This window comes from Mus caroli, unplaced genomic scaffold (genome assembly GCF_978045245.1).
Source record: "Mus caroli unplaced genomic scaffold, Mus_caroli_1 scaffold_16, whole genome shotgun sequence".
Classification (NCBI taxonomy): Eukaryota; Metazoa; Chordata; class Mammalia; order Rodentia; family Muridae; genus Mus; species Mus caroli.
This window is the reverse complement of record NW_028227271.1, coordinates 100,589,297-100,616,672: the sequence shown is the minus strand read 5'-3', so window position 1 is coordinate 100,616,672 and position 27,376 is coordinate 100,589,297. Positions and strand designations below refer to the sequence as shown.

The 27,376-nt window shown below is 38.9% G+C and overlaps 2 protein-coding genes across 2 annotated transcripts in view; both read right to left on the bottom strand.

Moving 5' to 3' along the window:
- The window catches only part of Fbxo4 (F-box protein 4), a 15,930-nt gene extending 4,689 nt beyond the window's left edge, over window positions 1-11,241 (bottom strand). Inside the window, exons 1-6 of the mRNA XM_021183531.3 lie at window positions 10,718-11,241; window positions 9,271-9,506; window positions 7,243-7,463; window positions 3,572-3,647; window positions 3,280-3,455; window positions 868-1,043 (exon numbers count right to left, since the gene is read on the bottom strand). Of these exons, the coding sequence (XP_021039190.1) occupies window positions 868-1,043; window positions 3,280-3,455; window positions 3,572-3,647; window positions 7,243-7,463; window positions 9,271-9,506; window positions 10,718-10,900 (1,068 nt within the window). The 5' untranslated portion in view covers window positions 10,901-11,241. The remainder of the gene's footprint in view (window positions 1-867; window positions 1,044-3,279; window positions 3,456-3,571; window positions 3,648-7,242; window positions 7,464-9,270; window positions 9,507-10,717) is intronic.
- Window positions 11,242-13,525: 2,284 nt separating this feature from the next.
- On the bottom strand, window positions 13,526-27,307 carry Rimoc1 (RAB7A interacting MON1-CCZ1 complex subunit 1). The gene is made up of 6 exons (XM_021184125.3): window positions 27,060-27,307; window positions 23,787-23,893; window positions 23,148-23,294; window positions 21,001-21,132; window positions 20,040-20,154; window positions 13,526-17,959 (listed from the first exon to the last, which is right to left on the bottom strand). The coding sequence occupies exons 1-6, from the start codon at window positions 27,157-27,159 to the stop codon at window positions 17,676-17,678; spliced, it is 885 nt and encodes a 294-aa protein (XP_021039784.1). The 5' UTR covers window positions 27,160-27,307; the 3' UTR covers window positions 13,526-17,675.
- Window positions 27,308-27,376: the final 69 nt, after the last annotated feature.

Below are 27,376 nucleotides of genomic sequence, written 5' to 3'. Positions count from 1 at the left end.
TTGGGTACATGTTGAGGCTCCTGCCTATTAATTAGGTAGGTAGTTTACCACTGTGCTACCACCTCAGCTCAAACAACCTGTGTTTTTACAATTTGTAAAGCATAATTAACATTGATGTTGAGCAAGCCAGGAGAGTGGCATCCTGAAAACCACCCCTGGTTACTGTCTTATTGCTCCTACAATAGGAGAGGTAAACAGAGAACAGACGACTAATCCAGATTTATTAGTCAATCAAGACTTTAAATTTTATAATAAAGTGTTCACTACTACTTTGAAGTAGTTTACTTCAAAGATGAATGTTATCCTCCCAATTAATGTTCCCTAAAGTTCTGTGTGTCCGAGGCTTGGTCCCCACTCCAATGTACTGTTAGGAAGAGGTGACACTTTCAAGAAGTGGTGATGAGTGGGGGATCATTGGAGTGTTCCTTGAAGGCCATGCTGGGATCTAAACCCTTTCCCCTTTCTCATCCCTTTTAGTTCCTACAAGCCTTTACACAGGCTCAAAATCAAGGTCAACAGATCAGGGAGCAAAATGTTAAAAACTGAGACAGAATATGCCTTTCTTTCTTCTTAAGTTATTCTCTTAGATATTTTGTTCCTGTAAAAGAAAACTCACAACACACATACATGTAAGCACACACATTCACATATACATTCACATATATGTAAGCACACACATTCACATATACATTCACATATATGTAAGCACACACATTCACATATACATTCACATATATGTAAGCACACACATTCACATATACATTCACATATATGTAAGCACACACATTCTCATATATATGAATGAATGCGCACAATACAAAGTACATACAAATTAGCTCTTCGTTGCATGAGCAGTTAAGACCTTACCATCCATGGGTGGTTTAGAAGACTGAGGCGCAGCTCATGAGCTAAATAAAAACAAGGCATTCTCTTTACATCTGCTTGAGAAATACAAGATAAAACCAGCATGGGTCTTCCTGAAGATCCAAAAGCTGGGTCTGTCATGGCCATAATCCGAGAAAATTCATCTTGCCATTCATGACCTAAGGATTTAAAATACATCAGTTGCATTATTGCAACTGCTCTAAAGATAATTGTATTTAATACAGCATACCAAGGATTAAAAGTGTTGGTAGGATTTAAGCATGACAACTGCCTTTATTCACTGGATTTATATATTATTCTGCCACAAAATTCTATTAAATAGTCTTTCAAAGAATGTCTGTGATAAACAAAATTCCCAAGCCAATTCCCCACATCAGCCTTCCAAGAAGCCTAGCCTGCAGATACAAGCCACTGTTCCTTTTTCTGTCTTAGACCTTTTAGATTTAATGCTAGGTGTTTTATATAGACCAGCGGCTAGGCTAGACACTGGAGTAAAGAGAACTGACTCTCAGATGCCAGCATGCTCCCGTGATGGCTGGGCCACTAACACATTGATTCCAGTCAAACTCCCATCATTGGTGGCTTTGGTCTCTACCGTGGTAGTTACTGTCAACACAGAGAATTCAAATTCTCTCCACAGTCAGCATACTTGTAATACCAGCAATTGGGAGGCTGAGGCAGAACAAATGTCTTTAGTTCAAAGCCAGCCCAGGCTACCTAGAGAGGGCCAAGCTCAGTGTTTACATGCCAGTTTTAGTCTTAGGATGGTATGCGCCTGAGCATAAGATAGTGGAAGCGTTTATTTGGTGTCCCAGCTGGACCCCTGGATTCTGTCCTTTACTGGTAGAAAGGTGTTTCCTGTAGAAGGGTTCTCGGACAGTTGCATAACGTGTAACTGAAAATTATCATGCCACAGTTACGTTAAACAGTCAGTACACCTGAATGTTCCAGCGACTGTATTTATTTATGACATTGTCTAATCAGACAAGGAATCAGAAACCAGGATTCCGTCCAGTCCAGAGTGCTTGCTACAAGCGGGATCCCGACCTTTGCGCTCAGGCAGAGAGCTTTTGCTTCTACCCTTCCATAAGGAAGTAGACAGTGTCTGCTCGAATAAGAGGCAGGGCGATTTCTCAGCCTGAGGCTGTTGACAGGAAGCTATAGCTTCGTCTGAGAAAGTGATATAGAAGGCAGAACAACCCTCCACTCCCGTGCTGCAGCCGACCGACACAGGCATCAGGCTCAAGCGACCCAGGGGTCTCCAGTCCTCCCATTACACTTTTAATGCAGCAGAGCGGCATGGCGAAGATTCAGGAAACAGGTGCAGATTGGTTTTGTATCTTGGGGCCGTGCTTGGGGTTGAACCTGAGACCTAGGTTAGGAATTGTGCTAACTCCTGCTTTCTTCCCGATTTTACAGAAAGCTATTGGGAGCGAGCTGGAAGATTAGTCACAAGTGAGCTCTGCCAGTCTTAGCTCTCAGCCATATCTCCACTAGCAAACACAACTATTGGTGACTCAGCAACTTTTTTGCTGATCAAATTAGCCTTCCGCTTATCTTGCTCCTGTTTTTTTTTTGTTTTTTTTTTTTTATGGATAGTCCTATAAGAACAGGAAATAATTTATTCTTTTCGTATGAATAATTTTATCCATGATTTCTAAGTATAATTTCCTCCAGGATTTAACAGACTGGTAGAGAAACACATTCATTGTAAATTAATTTAACACACTAAATAACTATAACATATTATTATGAGTGTTATATATAAGCCGGATCTATAATAAATCATTTATTGTATATTTATATTCTAACTTGTACACAAAGGATTGGGAAGAAATTATAACACTGGCTCATGGTCCAAGGATATAGCAATGTCATACCAAAACAACATTGTCAGTGTCAATTATTCAGAGTATATGGAGAATAGTATCAACATACTGATTTAATTAACTCTAATCTACTCAATCTACTCCCTGTTCCCCACCCCTCTCTATAATGTGGGTAAGAATGAACCAACAAATTGTCAGTTATTTGCATAAATTATTTGAATATATCAGAGGCAGAGAGAGCATCAGTAATTTTAAAATGTAGAACTAAACAAAAGCATATGGCGAATCAAGCTTTGGCTTGTATCACAACCCTGTGGTGCTTATGGAAACCAGGTGTCCAGGATACTGGGCAAATCTATGGCTGACAATGTGGCATTCTGGGAATCTCCCACATGATTCTAATATATATATAAAACAAGGAAGGCAAACACTAGTGATAGTAATGGCCAGAAAATCACAGTGGTAAGAACCTAACTGCTGTGTTTTTATGGTGCTGTAACAATATGATTCTTTTTTGCCAGGAATGATGTAGTAGCGCCTTGAAGAAGAGATACAGGATGCTTACGTCGGTGAGCTTCAGCGTTTGCCACGTAGATGAACCCGTCTACGACTTCACACACTTTCTGAATCTGCGGGATCACACTGTAGCGGCTGCCCTGCTGCTCATCCCCCTCACTCTGTAGGCTGAACATCTTGTTAACGGTGCTGGTGTGCCCCTCCCTTGCTCTGTCTCTTTCTTTTCTGAAACAAAAAGAAAACATAAATATATATAACAGCAAAGACCGCAAACAAGTTCCATCCCACTGAAGTGTTCCGGTGCCAACAATTCCGGCAGCCCTCCAAGCGGCGAGCCTTACCTGGTAGTCGAGTATAATATCAGGATGTTGAATTTTTGCTGGTTGTTCAACTGGAAGTTGACTCCAGATCCAATACCTACACGAGAAAAATCAAACAAACCAATATTAAAACCAGTAATAATAATAATAATAATAATAATAATAAATCTCCAGCGAAATCAAAAGGGGCAAAGGAAGAAAAATTTCAAGCAAGATATATGCAACTTTGGTGAAAAAAACAAAACGTAATGCTTGTGATTAAGAAAAGAACATTGTGTGTAGCTGTGCTTCCCAAGGCAGGAAGAACCTGGATAGAGAGCTAAGTGTTGACTCTACAGTCTTCTGTCCCCCTCACAAGCATCACAGCATCAGCTAGAGTGTGGCAACTACTTCTATTTATCCCCAGTGCTGATTCTTTTCCATGTTTTATGCTTCTTAAACTCTATGAATACATTCAGCGAGGGCCCATTCATTCCCCAGTAAAACCATTTATAAACATGTGGCTTGTCCCTAAAAGTGCCTCAGAAACTGAGTCAAAACTGCAGAGGCTGACATTTGGATGTAGGATGCTGTGGGTTAGAATCCTAAACTTGCTGTGGTAGTCACTGACTTGCAAGACTCTGTTTTGATACAAACCTAAAATAACATGAACTTCTTAGGGGTGACTGTGAGGGTTATTTGACTTATTTGATACCCCTAGATGGCTAAACAATGGCTTCTTAGTCTTTTGTGTTTGACACAACCCAACACCATTGCTGTTCCTTTCTTAACATTCGGATTTGTTGTTTGTTTGTTGTTTTAATGATCAATGGTTTTTTTGTTTTGGGGCTTCTGGAAAAATCCTTCTTTATTCCATAACTCTAGTTTTGCTCTCTGATCTGTCTACTTCTCTTCTCTGCCATTCTTCTTTTGGTACAAATTAACTACCTGACATCTGTAATCTCTTCTAATCAGTCCTCTAAATACTTTTGCTTTAACTAGCCTTTCTTGCAATAGCAGATATATTGCTAACTGACACATGTCTAAGTATTTCTCTTCTCTATAATGTCATTGGCACTCAGGCATACAAACAAAACCCAATATAGTCTGTCCCTACTTACCTCATGAGAGACAACTCCAGCCTTCATTCCCCTAATTCTTGAATTCTGCTAAACAAGCTGTGTCATGTCATCCTATGTCACCATTCTAAGCAACATGCTTATAGATCTGGACTTGTGGGCACTAAAACTGTAAGTATCTCAAGCCACAAGATCCTCTCTACTCCTCTAGCCATGATATTTCACAAAAAAGCACATAGAAACAGAAATCAAATGTTTCTGTCTTTTGTCTTTATCCATCGAAGTTTCCAAAAAGCGTCCTTTCAACACATCTAACCTCAGCCTGACTTATGCAACCCCTAATCTTGTCTGATCTGATAGCCTGGCATTTTCAAGCAATCACTTAAGTCTCTGTAAATGCCATTTCATAATTATCAAGTTTCCTCATGTGTTTTGGCTTTTCGCTTTAGGTAACACTTCTCTCGCCAAGGACTCTCATTTACCAAAATTGCTTGTTTCCTCACACCCTACGGTGAAGAAGTGGGATGGTGCTCTCTAACCCCAATGACTTGTGTAAACCGTGACTTAAGAACCCTCTAGAAGAGTTCCATCTAAAAAACACAGTTGGGAGAGCTGTCTCTCCTTCCTCAACTTGGTCATCCATAAACATCTCTCTCTCCACTGTAGACTTCAGCATGCAGCTCACCATCTTCCTCTCTATCCTCTTAACCTTCCAAGATCATGTGAACTTGTTATGACTCCCAGTTGTTAATTCTTTGGATCTTACTCTTTGGATCCAAACACATAATCTATAAGTCATTCATTTACTAAGTGTGTGTGTGTGTGTGTGTGAGAGAGAGAGAGAGAGAGAGAGAGAGAGAGAGAGAGAGAGAGAGAGAGAGAGAGAGTTATTTTTCTTACTTTTCTATTGCTATGACAAATCACCATAATCAAGGTAACTTATTTAAAAAAGGATTTAATTTGAGAGCTCATGATTCCAGAGGGTTATAGGGGTTGCATAAGTCCATGACCATCATGGCAATGAGCATAGCAGTTGCTGAGAGCTTATATCTAAGCTACAAGCACAAACCAGAGAGAAAACTAACTGGGAATGGTGTGTGAGTGTTTGAAACCTCAAAGCCCTTGCTTGGTGAGGCACCTCCTCTAACAAGGCCAGACTTCTTAATACTTAACAAACAGTTCCACCAACTGGGAGTCAAGCATTTGAATACATGACCCTGTGGAGGCCATTTTCACTCAAACCACTACAGTGTGGAACCTATGCTAAGGCTTGTATGATAGATACAAACCAAAATAAAACCGACAAGGTACTTACCCTTGTGGAACCTAATACAATTGGATTGCTTGTAACACTCCTCTTTGTTTATATACCCTGAAGTTATCAGAGTCAGCAGATTCCATCCCTAGCTCTTGCCACTAAAAACAACCACCACAAAAGTCATTCTACTCTGGTGATTCCTTGCCCTAGTTGGCTTCCTACCCAACATGAACCCCAAGGCGGAAGCCTGCAGCTACCCTTATTAATAACATAATCCTTATGAATTGCACCAAGTGTCATCCTCAATCCTCATTGTCTTTCATCCAGTGAGCCCTTCCATGTTTGTTTGTTTGTTTGTTTGGTTTGGGTTTTTGAGACAGTGTTTCTCTGTATAGCTCTGGCTGTCCTGAAACTCACTCTGTAGACCAGGCTGGCCTCAAACTCAGAAATCCTCTTGCCTCTGCCTCCCAAGTGCTGGGATTAAAGGTAACACCACGACCGCCCATGTTTTTTTTTTTTTAAATCGACTATTACAGCAGCTCCTTCTGTCCCTTCTAATCAGGTTTTCACTCGGAAGCCAGAATAAACATTCTAAAATGAAATTTTGATTGGGCGCTCCACATGCTGTTGTCATTGCTTACCAAGCTCCACTCTTTCTAGATTTAAAGATACTTCAACTAAGTCCTAAAAATTCAGAACTTTGTGCTTTTTTTCTTGTCTTAAGGGAATATATCTCCTAAGCCTGAAGAATCTTAGGAGGCATCCTCTTCAAGGTACAGCCTTCTTTGGTTGTTATTATTCTATTCAGAATCTAAGTGATTATAGTCTAGTCACCTAGATACTTGTCTGTGTCATCACTTAGATCTATTGGTTTTTGTGGAAGACCCAGATTTGTTCCAAATCTCTGTATATATACAATGAGCAAAGCATATCTTACATTCCATCCCTACTTATGTTAACGATACATTCCCACCTCACCAAGAGGCCACATGCTGTTTCATGAATTTTTTTCTGTACAGGGAGATAATGATATAGATCCATTTAAAAAATCCCAATATATAAAAATTAATTTGCAAATCTATATTCAGTGGTTTTCTTGGTAAATTTCTCTCATGATAAACATCAGAAATTTTGAAATTTATTTCTGTTGAAATTTATTTTTAACATATAATTAAATTCTAAACTATAACAACTAGAAAAATTAAGAAAAAAGTACTTCTTATACTAATTTTTTCCCATTTAGTAGGACGGGGGCCCATTCACCAATTTCTATATTTCATTACAAAATTTAATTTTTAAATATCTCTCTGTTTAACACTAATGTCAAGCTCCAAGTATTATTATTACTATGTATTGTATATTAACATGAAAATTACCATCAATCTGTCTGTGAGGTAAACCAGCAGTTGGGCAAAGGTCCTCAGAAGACATCAAACTCAACACCAAGGATGTGTTCAGTTCTTCCAAACCTGGTCCAAACATAGCAAACCGGGGTTCATTCTGAATGATCAGTGAGTGTAAGAAAGAGGTAACCACTCCATACATAGGACGGCTGGCTTTCAAGGCTCTTCTCGTATATGGACAGCACATTTTATAACTGCATAAAATTGTCACAATTAGAAAATAAAATAGAAAACATTTAACTTGTTGTTCATTTGAGAATATATCATTTATTGAGTCGTCTGTAAGACATGGTAATGTAAAGACTATAGTTCCAACCCTCTCAGTATAGGATAGATACCGTTTTAACATGTATGTAGAGAGCTGTGACAAGGAAGAACACAGGCACTAGAGAGTGGGGTGGTCATAAAACTGCCGAACCCTCCCTAAGGAAGACATTATTTACTTTCTTTAATTTAGTTTCTTCCATGAGAGACGAGTTCTAATGTTGGTTTGAATAGCTGAACCTCATTATATAGAACAGGACCTGTTCTCTTCCTGAGAAAAGTTTTATCCTTATCCTATAGTATGTGACAGTGTCTGAACAATTTCATGTTCACATTTGGGGAGGAGAAGGCTGTGATACTAACATTGACTTAGTAGAACCATAGATGTTACCACATGTCCTACAACTTCCAGGACAGTCCCCAAAACTGGTCCAAAATGTCAATAATGTTAAGACTGAGAAGCCCCATAATAAAGATACACTGCATATATTTAGCGTTAAATCTCAGAAATTTAAAAACATTACTAAAGCCACTAATATCAAGCTTCATAATCACCCCTTTAATAGTTTCCACATAAGAGTTGATTCAAAACACTAAATAAATACACAGGCAGGCCTGACTAGACCTTGCTGAAAATTAGCAAAATAAAATCATGTGAAAGAAACCATGATGGCCCAGCAGGTACAGGGGCTTTTTACCAAGCCTGGTGACCTGAGTTCAATCCCAGGGACCCATATGGTCAAAGGAGAAACTGGACTCCAAAAGGTTGTCCTCTGACCTCCATATGTAGCATGTAATATATGTGCCCACCCACATGTACATACAAAATAAATAAATAAATAATTTTTAAAAAGAAATGCCAGTGGAATTTGAGATTATCTATAGAGATCATATACATTTTGATTAGTCATCTCCTGTTATCTGGCATGATAACTATTGTCTGGGGTGGAGAGATTGAGTAAGAAAGTAGAGGGGGAAATCCTATATGTAGCTACTGAATCAAAGTGAAACCATTCTTAGAGCCAAAGGACAAAGATTCTTTGAATTTGCTTTATTATGATTTAAATGTGGAGTTCACAATAAAGCAAGTTTTACCTATATACAGTGACATATTCTGAGGGTACACGATAATATTAACCAATTCTTTACACCCTATACTATATGCAAATCATGTAACCTCTCTGGCCCCCTACATCCCTAACACAAAGATAAAATCTTTAGGTTGAAAAAGGACATACCCAGAGCAGACACCCATAGAATCCAATATGCAGCATTTGCTCAATAAAAGCAACTTTCGCATGTACATGATACTCAAGAAACTTGGAGGCTTTCAGGCAGTTAAATAAAACAACATATTTCATGTAGTCTTAAAAACAGTCTTCTTCCCCATCAAAAAGAACTGTTTCCTGGTCTTTGGAAATTCTTCCTCTGATTGTGAATATGCATATACAACTTAACATAATGGAAAATATTATAAATATTATGAGAAGTTTAAGAATTTTTTTCTTGTCTACCATACCAGATATAATTAATCAAATACTGGTCAGTCACCACAGGAAAATAACAAAAGATTACAGCTCTAAGGGACCTATGAAAGAAAGTCAATTAGCTCAAGGCCTAATTTTAACAAGGTGCATTCAGACAAATCCTATGCAGCAAGCTAACGTCAGGGTCAGAACTAATGTGCACTATTTAGAGTTTAGTATCTCTTGTCAATTCTCAGAAATAGATACTTACACCTCCATGTAATCAAGACATGTGCTGTCGGTGACCTCAGATATTGGCTTTTTTAAGATCTCTAGATCTGGAAGTGACTTCCAATCAACCGAAGACCAAGAAGGGAGATCCCGCAACAGGAAGTATCTCCAGAGAATTGGATCTCTTACAGTTTTGTTCCAGTAATGATCTGTACTTCCCAGCTGGCACAGATCGTGGGGTGAAAGAAATGACAAGATATACAACTGCACGTCAACCTGAAAGAGAGGCAAGCAGCATGCAAGAAAGAGGTCATCTGTCTGGGGTAGCTTAATCAGTAAAGAATCGTTATACTGAAGGTCGCCTGAATGACTGGTTCTTTATGATACATAAGTCTATCTTAACATCCCTCCACCTATAGAAAACTCAAAACTAAACACTTTCATTCCTAACACACCTGAAATGTTGCAAACTCACGCTCTGCCTTTCTATTTTTAAAGCAAAATAACCAGTTCCTTTCATTTCTTTCCATGAGTATGTTGATGTACCAGTTACTAATTTGTTCTTCAAAAATAAATGAGTGTCAAGTGGAGATTTTTTTCGAGCTGGAGAGATGGCTCAGGGGTGAAGAGCACTGGCTGCTCTTCCAGAGGTCCTGAGTTCAATTCCCAACAACCACATGGTGGCTCACAACCATCTGTAATTTGGATTCAGTGCCCTCTTCTGGTGTGTCAGTGACAGTGTACTCATCATATACATAAAATAAATAAATAAATAAATAAATCTAAAAAAAAACCAAAGTGGAGGTTTTTCTGATTTTTATCACTAGATCAAATGAAAGCATGTGAACCTGTCATTTGAATTTCTCTCTATAGTGTATTAATCAGGTTCAGAGGACACAGGAGAGAAGCTTGGAGGTAACCTAAGCCTGTGGCTTTCATTTAGAGTGAATGTCAGTGGGATGTACTAATAATCCAACTGAGATAAGGAATTGTCATCAACAATGTATAATCTCTTTATTTATTTTATCTTTCTCTGAAACTTTAAATTACATGCATCCTCTTTGCAGCCTGACCTAACTTGAGGTACTTGTAACTTTACTGGTTTCAATTATGTGGCAGTTTTGTTGCTTTGGATATGTCAGAGTTGCTTGCTCTGGGCGACCCCCCTAACTGGAATACATTGAACCAGAGACTAAGGATTAAAATGTGCAGAAGAAAGACACTGGAATGCCTTCCAAGCTAACCCACTTCCTTCATCAGATTTCCAGACATCCAAATAGGATGACTGACAACCTGTGGGTGATCTCGCTGGTCACTAGTGTGTGTTGTAGTGCGACCTTGGTTGGCAGGGGGATACCAAGAGTCACCATCAAGGCAATCCTGGCCACTTCACTTCCAGGAGAGCACACACCCGGAAGTGGCTGCCCTGCTGGTCCAGGCCCCGGGGCTGAGGCGTCCCCTATGCGCGGCCTGCGGCCTCGGCTCACCGGCAGCCGCGTCAGCGCGCTCGTCTCCTCCGTCGCCTCCTTCCGGGAGGCCGTCGGCGTCGCCCGCTCCTTGCCCACCGAATACCAGAAGGTCCTCCAGCCGCTCAGGATGGCGGCCTCCAGGCGGCCCCAGTCGCTGGCGGGCGGCGGGGAGCCGGCTCCGCGGGGCTCGCTTCCAGCCATGGCCGCCGGCTCCGCGCGACACCGCGGGTTGCACGGCCTCCCCAGCCGCTCGGCCTCCGCCTCCGCCCCGCTGGTACGACCCGGGCTGGTCGGTTGGGCAGGGCTCCAGGCCGAGGTGGCCCGGAATGACTCACCCCGTTAGCCCAAACCCTCCCACACTACACTTCCTCCAGGTCCCTGCCTCTGTGTGTCACCACAAGGACCTGGGAGCTAGGGCTTGTTGAACAGCCACCCTTTTTCTGAAATCTTGCTTCCCCTTAAGCGTTAGGTATTAAGTAGGCCGTATGTGTGCTTCTGTGTTTTGGAATCAGCAATCTACCACTTGGAGTTGAGCAAAAACTGAGCCCATGGAGGCTATCAGGAGCCTCATGTGTTATTAAAAATAACCTTGGCTGACTAGAACATCGCGCTGTGGAGAAACTATTGCAGTTGGGAAGCCAAAACTGCCTCAAGCGTAGCTCTTTTAATATTAACTTCAATCTGGTTTTGGCCTAACCTCATGGGGTTGGGTGAAACTTGTAAGGTTTGCAAACATCTGGTCTTTGCTTAAGATTTTATTTAACTACATGTATGTGGATATGTGCATGAGCACTCAGGTTCCAGCAGAGGCCACAGGCATCACAAACCCTAGAACTGGAAATCACACCCTTGAGAGCCACCTACTCAGGCCCTCTGAAAGAACAGCACATGCTTGTAACTGCTGATTTAGCCAATTTTATCCAGGCTGTGTACATAATGCCCTCATCAGCGTAGGTGGTATATGTATTTGATATATGGTTTTTTTTTTTTTTTTTTTTTTTTTTTGGTTTTTCGAGACAGGGTTTCTCTGTAGCCCTGGCTGTCCTGGAACTCACTTTGTAGACCAGGCTGGCCTCGAACTCAGAAATCCGCCTGCCTCTGCCTCCCGAGTGCTGGGATTAAAGGCGAGCGCCACCACGCCCGGCTGATATATGGTTTTTGTACTGTGGCTATAATAGTTCTTGTAACTGCTTCCACAACTTGGTGTGCCAACCTGAATCCAATCTCTGGCCATGGACACTCATATTTTGCTTGAATTTTCTTCCTTAAACTCCATTATTAGGTACTTTCTACCAAAATGGTGAGTTTAAGCCCACGACAAAAATGTACATACACTAAAAAAATTGTTCAATGATCTATCATAAAAGGTCAGAAGAAAATTTGATAGGAAAGAAAAGCCCGAATGTGGTACTCTTAAAAGCCATTAGTGAATTTTTAATCTTTCAAAAGTGATGTCTATTCTAGTAACTTTAATCATAATCAAAAAGAAATTTAAGAAATGAGAGGTAGACTATATAACAAAATATTATATAGCACTGGATATAGTTTTAGGAAAGACACAAATACCTATTTGGTAGCAGTTATCAGTCTCTTTCAAGTAGACTACCTCACTTCATCTATTCCCCAAACCCATTCCACATCTAGACTTCATCATGGGAATACTTCGGATTTGGTAGTCACATGTTAAATTCTTTAAAATCTTTTAGAATAATCTAGTAAGGATCACCACGTTATAACCTGAGGTGTAAACCTTGTTCTGGAGAACAAGGATGATGGGTGGAGCCCATATAATCTACCTCAAAATCACTGTCAACCTTTAACCGCTTACTATTCCAAGATGGTTTGTGTTTTGTATTGTTTTTTGTGAAAACAGTTAAATTTTATCATCTGTATACAACTGGTTTAATATCAATTGTCAAAATGTTCTACATCTAGTCCATAGGATATTTAAAAATTAATCCCATTTTACAATCTCTGAAGTAGAAGGCAAAGGCCACATCTTTTAAAAACACACTAGGCTACAGGAAATAGTTGCTAGTATATAAATATGAAAGTAACACTTAGCAAGCTATAGCTGTATGTAATAGTACGTAATGCTCAGTAGTGGACCCTAGATACTTTTCAAAAGGGCCCTTCATTCAAAATGCAGTACCTGAAGCTCCAAATGAAAAGTAACAGACATTCAATAAAGCTGGAAGCTGGGCAACTGAGATTCTGTCAGAACATACATTTAAAAATGATTCTTCTTTCCTATGACATTGCTCAGCAATGAGTAGGTCAACCACTTGCTCAGATTATCAGAACAAGGGGAAAGACTTATGAATTGATTACTTATATGGCCTTTCTCCTCCCTAAACTGTGTTTTGTATTCAGAGAAAGAAAATTAGCATAAGTCATTTAAGTATGAAGAAATGAAAATGCCACTGCTTTTATATTACAAGGAAATGTGACTTATCTACTGAGCGAGGAAGAATTCAGCTTCACTATAGAATTGTTAAAACATGGCTCAGTACTTAAGAGCTCCTCCTGTTTTTGCAGAGGATAGGAGTTGGGAGTCCCATCACACCATCAGATAACTTATAACCATACTTAAAATAATTTAAAAAATATACTATTTAAAGACAGAAAGACTTAGCAATTGACACAGTTCCAGTTAGGAAATGACAGGGTTGTGATTTACCTCAGGCCTTCTAGTTCAAGAACTCACAATCTGAATCATTATGCTACTCTCTTTGAAAGTTACTAGGTCCAGAAGGAAGGTATTCATAAATAAGGGCAGAAAAGTGATGCAAGAATAAAATATAAAAGAAAGTAAGAAACAAGAAGGGGGGTTTCGTTTTATTTTATTAAGTATATGTTCCAAAACACTGTAGCTGGAAAATGTCACTAAAATTTGCAAAAACAAAACTAGGAAACATCGGCATAGTACATAATGAATACTTTTAATTCTGGCCATCTTAAGCTTATGTAGATATAATACTTCTATAATCTATTTCCTTTTATAGTAAATGAATGAAGGGTAAGTAATACTAGACAACTATGGAATCCTGGACTCTGTAACAGATGAAATATCCTCATGGAGTTATAAAGGGGCCCAAGGAGACAAGCAATCTACAAGGAGACCAAGTTAGTAGTGGTGGGTATTTAAAATGTCATGAAGATAACTGGAAAACACCTTCAGACACAGTTCATACTTTAATGAACATCACAAGACTGAGCACAAGACTGTGAGGCTGGGAATGTATCTTTTATGGTGGCCTCTTAGTCATGACTTTCACCTTTTTCCACTGCAGCAAAGGATAAGGGGATGTCATGATATGTGACTTAACATGAAATAATGCACAGCAGCCAGACAGCCTATAAACATAGCAAGAGAGACAGGCTCTTAAATCAAGTCTTAAAGTCTGCTCCACATCAGAAAATACACACTGAGTAAAGAGTGATAAATGTTTAAGGATTGTGGAAAATCCTGTAACATTTTACATTTAATCAACAGCAGAGAATTCAAACCGAAGATAAATTTTCACTAGAAGCAGAAAAGCAAAAGCTACCAAACACCAGCATGATATAATACATAGGCTGTGTCTATATTAAGTACCTCTTAATGTAATGTTTCCATACAATGCTACTTCATACTGTGTTTAAAGTAATAGGGAAGTAATACTAAAGACAATACAGAGCTTTGGTTTCTGTGGGGAGATGTAATAACCTTATAGAAGATAGAAAAGGGAACTGGAGGGTGGACAGAAAACCACCTGAAATGAATAAAGAACCCAAGACCTTTAGGCAGTATGCATCAGAAACACCACTAATGAGAAAGCCATTAAATTCAATAAAAGGAGGTTTTAAGAGCCACTTCCTTAGGAAAATCTTCAGGTGTACTGCATACACAAGGCATCAGAAAAAACAGGATGGAAATTGAAGACAGTGCTTAGATGGATCTTTCTAACCACTCTAAATACAATAGCACCATCTCCACGTCACAATAGTCCCCTACACCCTGCTAAGTACGTTAGTGTTATCACTTGGCATACTGTACATTCTTCCTCCACTAAAAGCCTGTAACAGGAGGATGTTTATATCCTCAGTGCCTAGGACAAAATATGGCATGTTGTAGGCACATATTAGCTATTGAAAGGGTCTATTATAGGCTTATTGTTATGTGGAGTATTTGTTATTTTGAGGTTACTTCATTCTAAATAAAACAATTTACTCATCAAGAGTAATACCAAAGGATGTATTTTCCTTTTATAACACCACAATAGAAAGTACTACAACTATTATGGTCTATAAAATTTTCTCCAATTGTTTGGGGTAGAGGAGTAAATTGTACAAAAAGCACCCAGAAATACCCTCATAATTGTACCAACCAGTGAGCCCCCAAAGGTCATAAAGGCAAAAATGGAAGTTCTCAGGTTGTGAAGACAAAGTCTTATTTTCTCAGGTAACACTTGACTCCTCCGAGGAAGACATGCTCCCTTTTGCTATATCAACCACTGGTATAGAGGGCATGGCAGTTTGGAATGCAATAGCAGCAACCCTTTTGTGCAAAGTTTGGCATTTCAAATCATGCCTCATTAATTCAAAAGACATTACTACCTACCATGCAGTGAACAGTGTGTGCAAAGATAAAATTTTAAGATATGGAGTTCATTCAGTAGTAAGAAAAATAATTACAACACATTGTACTGTTGTGACATGTGAAAGGAAGGGAGAAAATAAAGGAACATTAATTTCTACTGGAAAGGGCTGAAAAAAGCCTTTAGACACAGTATTCCTAAAGGTATGTCATACAAGTAAAGTAATTTATCTGGCCACAAAGACTAGCCCAGCAATAATGGCGTCTACAACGGTACTATGGTTGTAAAACATGAGTGCATTTGGGAAAGGCAGTGGAAGCACTTGATTAATTGATTATGATCCACTAAAGAAATCTGTGCTTCTAAAATTCACATTAAAGATTTAGAAAGCTACAATATTTTCCTAATAAAACTTGCTAAAATGCTAGGTTACATAAAAATCTTGGCTGTATAAAGACAGGCCAAGAGTGGTGGCAGGGATTGTGGAATCTCCCTTGGCTTCCACTGCTTATTCAGAATTCTGTTTATCAAAAAGGAACCTCGGATTTTAATGTCTGAAAACTGTTGGTCTAGAACACAAATCAGAGTGTGTGCAGAAATAAGGATGGGAAGTAGGCCTTCTATTTGCTTATTTGGAAAACATACAAAATTGGAGGGAAATGAAGCAGAAAAGATTTCCTTTAGAGATAAAAATTTGTTATTTGCTCATATTGAACTTAAAATGACCATGCAGTCAGTATTTGTCAAAGTGAAGGCATTTAGCAGTCAATTAAAAATGAAATTCAGAGAGCAAGGAGAGTGGGGTTCCAGTTCCTGGTATGCAAACCAGCCTAACATTATAGGTGGCATAAGCCATGATGGCAGTGAGAAATACTGCTTGACATGAATATTTAGAGTAAAAAGAAAAAGAGAAGGAAGACAATGAAACTTTCATGAGAACAGGCAGAAAATGAGAAACTACAGGAGAAAGAAGAAATAACAAAGATCAGTCTTCAACAGAAATTAGGCAAATTCTTCTCCTTTAAAACAGAAAAATGCATAAATAGAGTTGATTCCCTCATAATCTAAACTTCCTGTGGAAAAGCATGGGTAGAGGTGACTAATGAACTTTGACTCTACCACAGTGGGAAAAGGGGAGGCACCTTAGTAGCTTGCAGTTAGGATTGTTAAGTGAAGTCAATGTGTAGCAATACACTTTGAAGGATTGCATGCCTTCCATAAAACTTAAGTCTCCTAAGAATGACTGGCTGACAAGATTAATACAGTGTTGAGAGCCTTCCAAGGATGATGCTGCCAAGGAGATAAAATAGGAGAGGAAACAGGGAGGTCAGTATTCATGTGGTGATGCCCCATGAAGTGGGGGGCAAAAAAAGCATGAAAGAGGTTTGCTGTTCAGGAGTTAAGAGCAGTCGAGAGAAGCCCGTGAAAAGGTTGAAAGCTGTAGAATGAAAATAGAAAAACCAATGAAAACAAGGAAATTTTAAAAGCTGGAAAGAAGAGAACTGTTATCAGTTACTAAAATTTAAGACTTTAGAAAGAGAAGCTGAGTGTGGCTCATGCTTAGATTCAGTTACAGAAATGACAGGAATGTGAAGATGTCACTGGGACAGAAGTCTAGTGCATCGGAAGATTTGAGGTAGGCAGAGAAACGGTGAGCAAGACAGCAAACTCGGCTCTTTGGCCTTCAGCATTTCAGTCCTACTGAAAGGCAGATATATGTAAAGTCCATTATATGCAAAGATGGGCCCTAAAGCGTCTGAACGAATGGTGGTCTCATCTATACTCAACTTACCTTCTTTTTGCAGTAACCATGCAGTTTTTATTTTAAATAAAATAAAATAATTTATAAAATGGATAAGTAAATTAAGTATTATTAGTAATGCATGGCAAAATAAATAAATTTCATCTTTTAAATCCTTTGTTGTTTAGATTACTGGAAATGAAATCTAAATATTAGTCACAATATTCCAATTGCCTACATTTATAGCTATACTTTATATTTGAAACAAGGAGAAAAACTGATTTCCATCTTTGAAGTATGCATACTTCAAAATAAGGAGATTTTGTGTTACATATATTTTAGTACAATAAAAAATATAACCTAAAATATTAGAAAACAACTGTCCATCTACATTGGGTTCCTCTTTACCAGTGGCAGGTTTATATGTAGTTCAAGTTCAGTTAGAATGGCATATATGCCATTTTAGAAATTAGAGAATATTCTTCACAGACCTAAGACCACTCAGGGAAAGGTGACAGCATTAGAGAAGCGTAGTGCACTGGGCATCTTTATGTAGTGTAACAGTCTCAAGATCAGTGTAGTACATCTCCTTTGTCAAAGCCTTCTTTCCCACTTCAGCATCTTTATGTATTTGAGTTGAGACCTAGATGAACACCTAGCTACAGTGCTGCTGAAAGAAACTTAAGATTTGCTTTGCGTTTGCGGTGTTCCACTCTTGCTCCTTCAGAGGTCCTTCACACACCGACACATACTTCTTCAAAATTTTTTCTCCTACTTCTCGGAAATCCAAGGGTTCTTTGTGTGAGGTGCAGCTTGCTCCAAAAACATCAGTATCAACTTCATGATTTTCTGACTGCTGATTTGTGCAATGCTTTAATCCCCAGTAGCACATTTCTCCACTGTACATCATTGCCAGCACATGAATATCACTAAATATTCCTGGGAAGGACATTTAGAATTAAGTATATAGAAAGAACTTCAGTTATTAGAACACTAATAAAACCTCTGGCAATAAACCTTTGTCATACCACTTACTAGCCTGGAGAAGGCCACTCTCACTAGCACTGGCCTAACTTAGTCAGCACGTCTTTTTCCTAGAAGCATTCAACCCCCAGACAAAGCAGACTACTGTCAAACAATTTTAAAACCATTTTAGTGTGTTTACTTAACATTTTAGGAGCCTCTTTTAGGGCTTTTTTTGAGAATTAATTTCACTGGTAGAGCCCTTCTAAAATAATACACTAAATTCTGTATACTATACAATTCTAAATTATCACACATGATGATAAACCAAAATGCTTTGTATCACTAGGGAAAAAACCCCACCCAGGACAATTTCCATCAGAAGGTGAATTTAACATTATTCCCAGCAAGTATATAGCTAAATATCTATTATCAAAGCATGGTAATTTGTTAGCAACACAAATTACTTAGGTAGGGCAGGAGAAGTAAGAACATTTGTAATTCCAATAACCTTGAAGGTGGGCAGGATTACAGTTGCAGACCAGCTTCCTGTACTACACAGGAGTTCCAGGCTAACTTAGGCTACACAATAAAACCAAACTTGAAAAAACAAGATTAAAAAGTAAGTAATTAAAACAAAAACAAGTATTGAATATATGATCATTCAACTTCTTAAGGTCACATAACACAAATAAATGATTTATTCTAATGATTAAGTACTTGTGTGGTAAGGAACCTTACCTCAAATTAATGATCATGATAACTTCACCATGTTGGTTTAATAAGAACGGCCCGCATAGGCTCACATATTTGAATGCTTAATCACTGAGGGGTTACACTATTTAAAAAGATTATAGGTATGGCCTCGAGGAGGTGTACCACTCGGTAGTGAATTTTGAGAGTTCAAAACTCCATGTCAAGCCCAGAGCCTTGATCTCTGCCAGGCCCAAGCTCAGTATCTCTGTCTTCCTTTCTCTGTGTCTCTGCTTCTATCTGTCCCTCTGTCTGTTTCTGTTTTTGTCTCTGTCTCTCTGCCTGCTCCTTGTGGACCAGCACAACACCTACCTCTCTGCTTCCACCATGATGATAATGGACTAAACCTCTGCAACTATAAGCAAGACCCCAATTAATGCTTTCTTTCACAAGAGCTGCCTTGCTTATGGTGTCTCTTACAGCAACACAACAGTGACTATGAGATTAGCCTAAAACAATTCAATAAAACTACAACTGTTAGCAGCACAATTCAGTTCTGCTGTTTTAAATGTACCGAAGCCCCAAAATTTGTTCTTCTATGCTGTCATCTTCAAATTCTTCCTAAAAACAGTGGGAAGTGAGGTAAGAGGTTTGGCAGAATAGTTGACTCACTAAAGTACTATATCAGAAAAAAGTAATTACTGGAGAGCTGAATGTGGGGTTTGCATTCAAAAAATGAAAGAGCACACTACATTATGTTTTCTATGTATAAAACAAGTTCTACATAACAAGGGCATAAAAAGTGCAAAATGTCTAACTAAAACTTATTTCCAGTATGACATTAATAGTCAAATCTGATTCTGGTCAAAATAAAAATAAGCAAAAGTAATATGCTACATTAACTCTCTCAAATTATCTCCAGCTCTGGCGCCCTCTTCTGGCTTCCATGGGTAACCATACACAATCACACAAATAGTAGGTTATATGTGTTTATACAAATGTTATATGTGTACATATATATGTGTGTAAAAAACATATTTGTACACACATACACATATTTATGTATGTCACAGCTTACTATGTACCTCTGGCTGTCCTGGAATTTACTATGTAGATCAAAGTGACCTTGAACTCACAGATCTACATCCCTCTGCCTCTTGAGTACTGCAATTAAAGACCTGTGCCAGCACATCTAACCAAAACTAAGTATTTTTAGTGGTTTTTTTTTTTTTACATTATATGAATTACTTGAATCATTTAAAATCTAGCATGAAATTTAAGTGAGAGTAAAGTTAGCAAGCTTTCTAAAATCTTTTAAAAATTTTTCAATCACTTAGAAAATTTTCCCAAGAGACTACATTACCTGTACTCAGCAGCTTAGCTGTGTCTAGGTCTTGGAAAGAAACGCCTTCATTTAACTGGACAGGGCACCGATAATTCAGCATCTGTAGCAAGTAGCTGATCCCATCGACAAGGTACTAAATAAAGAAGCCAAGTAAATGGAAGCAGTACACAAAGAACTGGAAAAACAAGTAGCCTGCCTTTCCTTTCCTCAGAACTAAATGGACTGACTGACACATAGGTACATACAATCACTGTGACAGTCCAACGGCATGGGACTCCACATTCTAACAATGTCCTAATATAACTAACCCCAAATACAAGAGTATGAAACAAGGAAAGAATGTCAGCTACAAACACATGCTGCGATAATACACTTGTTCAAAAATGTTATCAAAGGATAAATTCTATAAAGATGGATTAAAAAGAACTTTACAAATATATGTGGAATTTTATTTGTTTTGTAATTCTTGGAACTGAACCTAGACATGTTAGACAGTTCTCTAACATGAGACTAAATTTTCAGTCCTTTTTATGATTCAGATATAGTTTAGCTAAATTTTCCTACCTGAATGTATAACCTTCAGTTTTCAAGCTGCCGAATACTGTGGGTACATTCACACTGAGCTAGAACTCTTAGTGACACAATACTACTAATAATAATTGTTAGAACAGAGATAATCAGAGGTCATACAGGCTCCTCAGGAGTACCTTACCTACAAAGAGATACTCACAACAAGACTACTTCAACCAAAGAAAATATTTAGAAATGTATCTCACATTCAAGCGAACATAAAAATCAGTGTTCTCCTATGATGATAATCTTCATGTGTCATCTTACTCTTCATGGAAATTCCAAGAACCTGTGAACCTAAAGTGTAGGTCCACTAGTCCAGACCTTCTCAGCTCACTATGCTATAAAACGCTTTCAACCCTGTAGATGGCCACAATCAAAATCATAAATGATTCTTTTTTTTTTTTACCTTTTGAAGCAAATTAGATTTTCTCAGGAGCCACTCCCTTCTCTTAGTCAGAGAATGACAATACATATACAGCAGGGCCCCTCGCCTCCAAGAGAGGCACTCCAGTAGCTCATCCCCAAGCAAATCGCATGGCTAAAAGGAAACAGAAAAGGAACAGCCACAAAGAAAAGCCGTATATCTACAAAAATCAAACTTCTAAAGAAAACTGAACAATTAAAAGCACTCATTTTAAAGAACCTGTCCAAGTTAGGTTACAGAGGAAAACTTAACATTTGAATTAAGTAGAAATAGTATAGTCTGTTGGTAAATATACATCAAAATAACTGTAATTTACAAATAGTTTTATAAAATACCTTGAGATTACAGTAGCAAATTCCACTACTATTTTTTGGAAAATGCAAAATTATTTATTAAAAGATACCATTTTAGAAACACATTGATTTGAGACTGTATCTTTTTTCTAGAAAGAAACAGAAATTAGAGACTAGAGTTAAGAATTAAATTGGTAAAATAATGAAAAGTTATATGCAAAAATTAATTTTAGTAAATCTAAAGTGTGTTTGTAATGGCATGGCCTTTATATCTTGGTAATTTACTCTTCCTGCTAACCTGTCCTAATGAACACACAGAGCCAAGAAGATATTTAGGTGGACACTGAGCAGGCACTTAAATACGAGAAATAATTTACTTCAAGTAGTACTTAGTAGAGCCAGCAAGATAGCTCAGCAGATAATGGTGCTTGCTGCCAAACCTCAAGGCCTGAATTCAATTCAGTAGCTAGGGATTTATTTCACAGCTGAGCAATGGAGCAGTAGAGTGGTAGATTGTCCAATCTAGGCGTGCAACTTGTAAATATATTAACTGAGCTGTGGTTCTTTGCATGGGCATATTGGGGTTGGAGATTTACTGATCGAAATCTGGCTGGTATACAAGTCTCTAGTGTTTCTCTCCATGGGACTAGAGGTGCTGAGTAAGACCACAGTAGTTGTTGGCATCTGTAGACCAGCCATGGGAACCACAGCCACTTTGAATTAGCTGTGGGGGCTGGGCAAGACCTCCAATGCTGGCACGAGCCATAACAAGTGTGGGTTCTTTTAAAATTACCTGCTATATAGAACTTGTATGGTAGAAGAAGAGAACTGACTCCAGCAAGCTGTTCTCTGGCCTCCATATGTGTACTGTGTACATGTACGTTCATGCACACATATGCACCCACAAGTAAATGAAAATAAAAATTAAAAGAGTATCCAGGACTAGATATATAAATCCACCTAGAGAAGACAGTTAAAAATTATGTGAACAGGACATCCCAGACATAACATAGACTATCAAAGGATGAAGAAGTCATACTTGGGCAATACCTGTCTGTCTCTAAAATGAGAAAAAAAGAAGGTTTCTGAGAAAGACCAAGAGAATATTTCTTAGGATGATAGAGAGAAAACCGCTCAGCAGATGGAGGATCAGTGTTACTAGTGGGAAATGTTCATCAGGATCAGGAGTTTAAACACAGAGTAAGAGCTGGGCGTGGCCGGACATGATTTTAATCCCAGGATTTAGAAGATGGAGGCAGGTAGTTCTGTGAGTCTAAGGCCAGCCTGGTATATAGAGTTCAGCGAGCATTTACATAGTGAGACCTTGTCTCAGAAATTTAAAGGAAAAAAAAAAAAAGGCAAGAAAAAAATTTATCAATTAGATTTTATGACTGTCAAGAACTAAGACTTGCAAAAGTAAAAGGGATACAGGTCTATCTGTGTTAGAAAAGGATTCTGTGGTACACTGCAATTCAAATTCCATTATATAAATAAATATTCTGAAAGTAGTTAATAAAATACATGTTTCTGATCATGGCCTGGAGTGTTAAGTTCTCTTCCACCACCGCCCACTATCCTGAGACAGGATCTTTCTAAGTACTCTTGGCCAGCCTGGAACTCACTATGTAGACCAGGCTGGCCTCGAACTCAGAAAGATCCTCTGCCTCCCAAGTGAAAGGATTAAAGCATGTAACACACCACTACTGGCAAACCTCTTCTTTGAATCTTAACATAAAACAATGATACGCTCACCACAACAAAAATATAGTCTAAGAGCAGGGCAGCAGCAGGACAATATGACAAGGTTGTGTCATCACTGGGGAATGCAGAACTTACCTTGGGATGCATGTTGTTTTCTTTAGCTAAGATTTCTGGTTCTGAAAGAAACGCGAGCAGCTCTTTTACTTTCTGTGGAGAAGAGTCCTCTGGAAAATCCTCATCTACCAGCTTATTCTCCTCAAAATATGTCATGTCCAGGATGGCCTTAAGACAAAGAAGAAAGCACATCTGTAGAGATGGGGCTTTGCAGTATAAGGAAGAGCTACACACTAGAAACTTTACTAGACACACAACCATGTTGGCAGAGAATTTAAACTTGAAGCAAACTGCTGAGCCAGGGAGGAAGTGGTGGCAGGTGAAGGCGCATTTCTCATATGAAGGACGCGGTCTCCAATCTCTCCAGTCCCTCCATCAAACACAAAATATTGGATTACTTACTAAGGAAACTGAGCTGCAGTGGTCACCAAACTAACCAAGGCCTTTCAAAGTCTCTTCAAGAGTAAACTGAATATGTAAAACACATGAAACACTCCAAGCACACAAAATCAAGATGGAGAACGATTGAAGAAAACACCGAATTTCAACCTCTGACCTCCACACGAATACACACAAATGCATAAGTACCCATGTCCACATGAATTCATGTGCACACATGCACACCCCCAGTAGAACCAGACTTCACATTTGCTTTAGTACCTGGGTATATAGTTCCAAAAGATTGGATGGATTTGAACATTCTTTCTCTTCTCCACATAAAAGTTTCAATTTTTCTAGAGCTGCAGAGGCTCGAATTAAAAAGTGATCTGTAAGTGATAAAAACATGATTATTTTACATAAAGTCAAACATTTAAACAAGGAAAGCTATGCACCATAAATGATATAACAAAGCTATACTATGACAAGATCGTGATATCTTACTTCTAACACTAAGTATTACATAAATAAAACCCAATCACAGTGAAGTAAACTGATTCTCAAAAGCAAAGGAGTGAAAGCTTTGTAGATTCCTTGAGACTATTTCTCAAATCCAGTCTGCATTCTTTTTTATGAGACTTTATTTAGGAATTAAGCATATAGCCCACTTCTTTCTTGGGTGTGTATGTGTAGTGTCTATACATGTGTGTGCATGTATAGTAAAGTAAAAACTGATATCAAGCTATCTTCCTCAATCATACACATACTTGAACACAAGCTTGTGATTGTTAGCCTAGATTCCACCTGCTCTGGGAGCCTTGGGATTACATGGGAACCACTAGGCCACCTGGCATGTACCACAGTCCATCATGCTTGCACCGAAAGTGCTTAACCTACTGAGCCATCTATGTAGTTCTTAGTCTATTCTTACAATATTTCTTTTACAATGTTGATATACTGTAAAGTACTTAAAATCTTACAACTTTTACTGGAATAATACAAAATCCTCAAGTTTGCAGAAAGAGCATCTGTTGAATGCATGCCATTTTATAAATGTACTAGCTAAATTAACTAAAAGAAAAATTGATCAGATCAAATATTCATAAAATATCAGACTGTTAACAATTCTAAGTTATCATACTTAAGTATGTCTAGCTGGTATAACTACAATGACAATTTAAAGGGTTATATCTTATTCCTTTAAAACTTCAAAATGAAGGACTACAGAGATCGCTCAGCAGCTGAGGGAACTGACTGGTCTTCTAGATGACCCAGGTCTACATCCCAGAACCCACATGACAGCTCATAACTGTCTCTAAGTCCAAGATCTGATACCTTCACACAAAAATGCAGGCAGGTAAAACACCAATACACATAAGGTTGAAATAAATTATTAAAAAAAAAAAAAACCTTTGAACAAATTACTTCATTCCTTCAAAACCTATAGGAAAACAAACAGACAACAAAAAACCCCCAATATCTCCTGCATGTTTTCTTACCACAACTTAGCCAACTTTCCAAACTTTACCATATTAACTCAACCATCTGTTTACTACAATATTTTCTTTATTTCTGATTTTGAGGCCCCCAAAGATACTGTCCACCCTTCTACTTCACTTAATGAAGTACATATCCACACCACAGTACAAGACACAAAGTCTTTAAGCATCTTTTCTGCACTACAGAAGCTTTCCCAGGCATCCAGCAGTGGACAGACAATGTAGTATTTGGTGAAGAGATAAGCTGCTCAGTGTTAGAATAAAATACCATCGGCTATGTCAGCAGGCAGTCACTAGTGACCTCTAGCTTTAGAGGATTTTCTACTGCTATAAGATCACTCTTAGTTAGCAGTCTTCACATCTCTCCTCTCCTTGGCCCAGAAGTACCACCCTACTATCCAGAAAACAAGATTCTACTGAGAACCAAAATGGTCCAGACCATGGGCCTCCCCACATGCTGTACAAGCTATTTATATTTTTCCCGTTAACTTCTGAGATTACTGTAAATGCAAAGACTTGTACTGAACTGCTGAAGAGGAGTGTCACAGTTATTATTATAGGTCAGGTGTGGTGGTGGCATATCTATCATTCTGGAAAAGTCCATAAAAATACATTCTTTTTACTAGAAATATTTAAAGTAAACTGGCAAGGTTCATATAATCTTCAGAGAAGGTCCTTCTTATAACTCTATGTAGGACAATATCATACTGTTAAGAATGAGAAATATATGAACAATAACAAAAATGGCCATAAATACAGAGCACTCTTAAGTGGAATGATGATTAGCATTCTATTATCTAGTTTGAATGAAATAGAAACTAATGATACTGACAACTCAATAAAAACAAATGACTGTTAGGCTAAAGGACCAATTTCCGATGTCTATTGATTTTGATGTATGAAAAAGGGCCAAGTATAATTCAAATGCATATAATCTGGTGTAAGTAAGCCCCATTAGTAATTCTCTGGTAAGGTTAACGTCGATGTTGCCTAGTAGATTGTAAAGCAGACGGCTACAGTTATGATTTGAGTACATTTTCAAATGTATAAAGCCTCCAAACAAGGCCATCGAACCCTGAACTCCTTTCCAGGCCTCCTGTCACACTGGATCACAGAATTCTTTCATAAGAAAGTATGAATTACTGTTAGGCTCAGTAATAAGTAAATAAGACTACCTGAGCTCTGGCTGACACATGGATATAGCCCAGGGAGGTAACAGTGACTATAAATTCTATGTTCCACTTGCCACAAACAAAGCGATAAAACGCCTCAGTGTGGTCATATGTGCTTCATTTAATTATAGAACTGATTCTGTAAATACACCTGGGAGAAATGTTTCATTATGGTCATCCTATGAGTCTAATCACAAGAATTTTAAAGCTCATGGATGATGGTAAAGGCTCAACATTCAAAAAACAAAAAAAGATTACTGTCGAACCAATTGGCAACTGAGAATTTATAAAAAGCAAACCGAGTCTGATGTCAGAAGAATGAAGTATTTCCTAACCTATTTTCCCTTCTAAGGAAATACCTAAGGACTAAAATGGGGCGGGGGGGGGGGGGCGTTACAATTACACCATAACTGTGTACAGTATGTATTTACAGCTGAATTTTGAATTGAACACAAAGTGGAAATTTACAAGGCAGTAATGAAAAAGTGAACTGTCATGTATGTCTCTCTGGATGAAAAAAAAAAAAGAAAAGAAAAAGAAAAAACATACTGTTCATTTTCTGGGCAGTATGAACATTCAGGAGAAAGTCCGTGTGTACGTTTATTTAAAGTCTACCCTTCTCGCAGATTCGACATCACACATCTGGTCAGATGTAAACAAAAAGGATTTCAAGGAACGTAGAAAACGCTGCATGGGTAACATGACATCTGAGGAGAGGGCAGATGACTGCCCAATGGGGACCAAGCTCAGCAGTGCCAGCCCTCAGTGTGGCCAGCACCAGGGACCCCGCCTCGGACCGAAGGCCGCGCCTCTGGCCACCGAGTGCAGCGGTTCCCTCGGGTCTCACCACCGTCCGCCCACTTCCCTCTGCGGCGCTCCCTCACCGTCTTCCCCCGCGGCTTCGCTAAGGTGCTGTATGTGAGCCTGAGCCAGGTCCCCGAGCTCTTCCACCCGCCTCACCACACCGGACACCGCGGCCGCCATGGCCAGCTCGGGCGCGCCCGCCCTGTCCACGTGACCAGGCGAGCCCCAGATCACCTGACGGCCTGGCTGGAGGAGTGGGGGCGGAGCCCGCCCTGCCGGTGGGCGGAGACATAGGCTCCGGGCTTCGTCCGCCCTGGCCCGCAAAGGTCGTTCCGGGTATTTAGTTCCTCCCAGTGGCCCTCTCCCTCCCACAATCCCGCGCAGCGAGGGGCCAGTC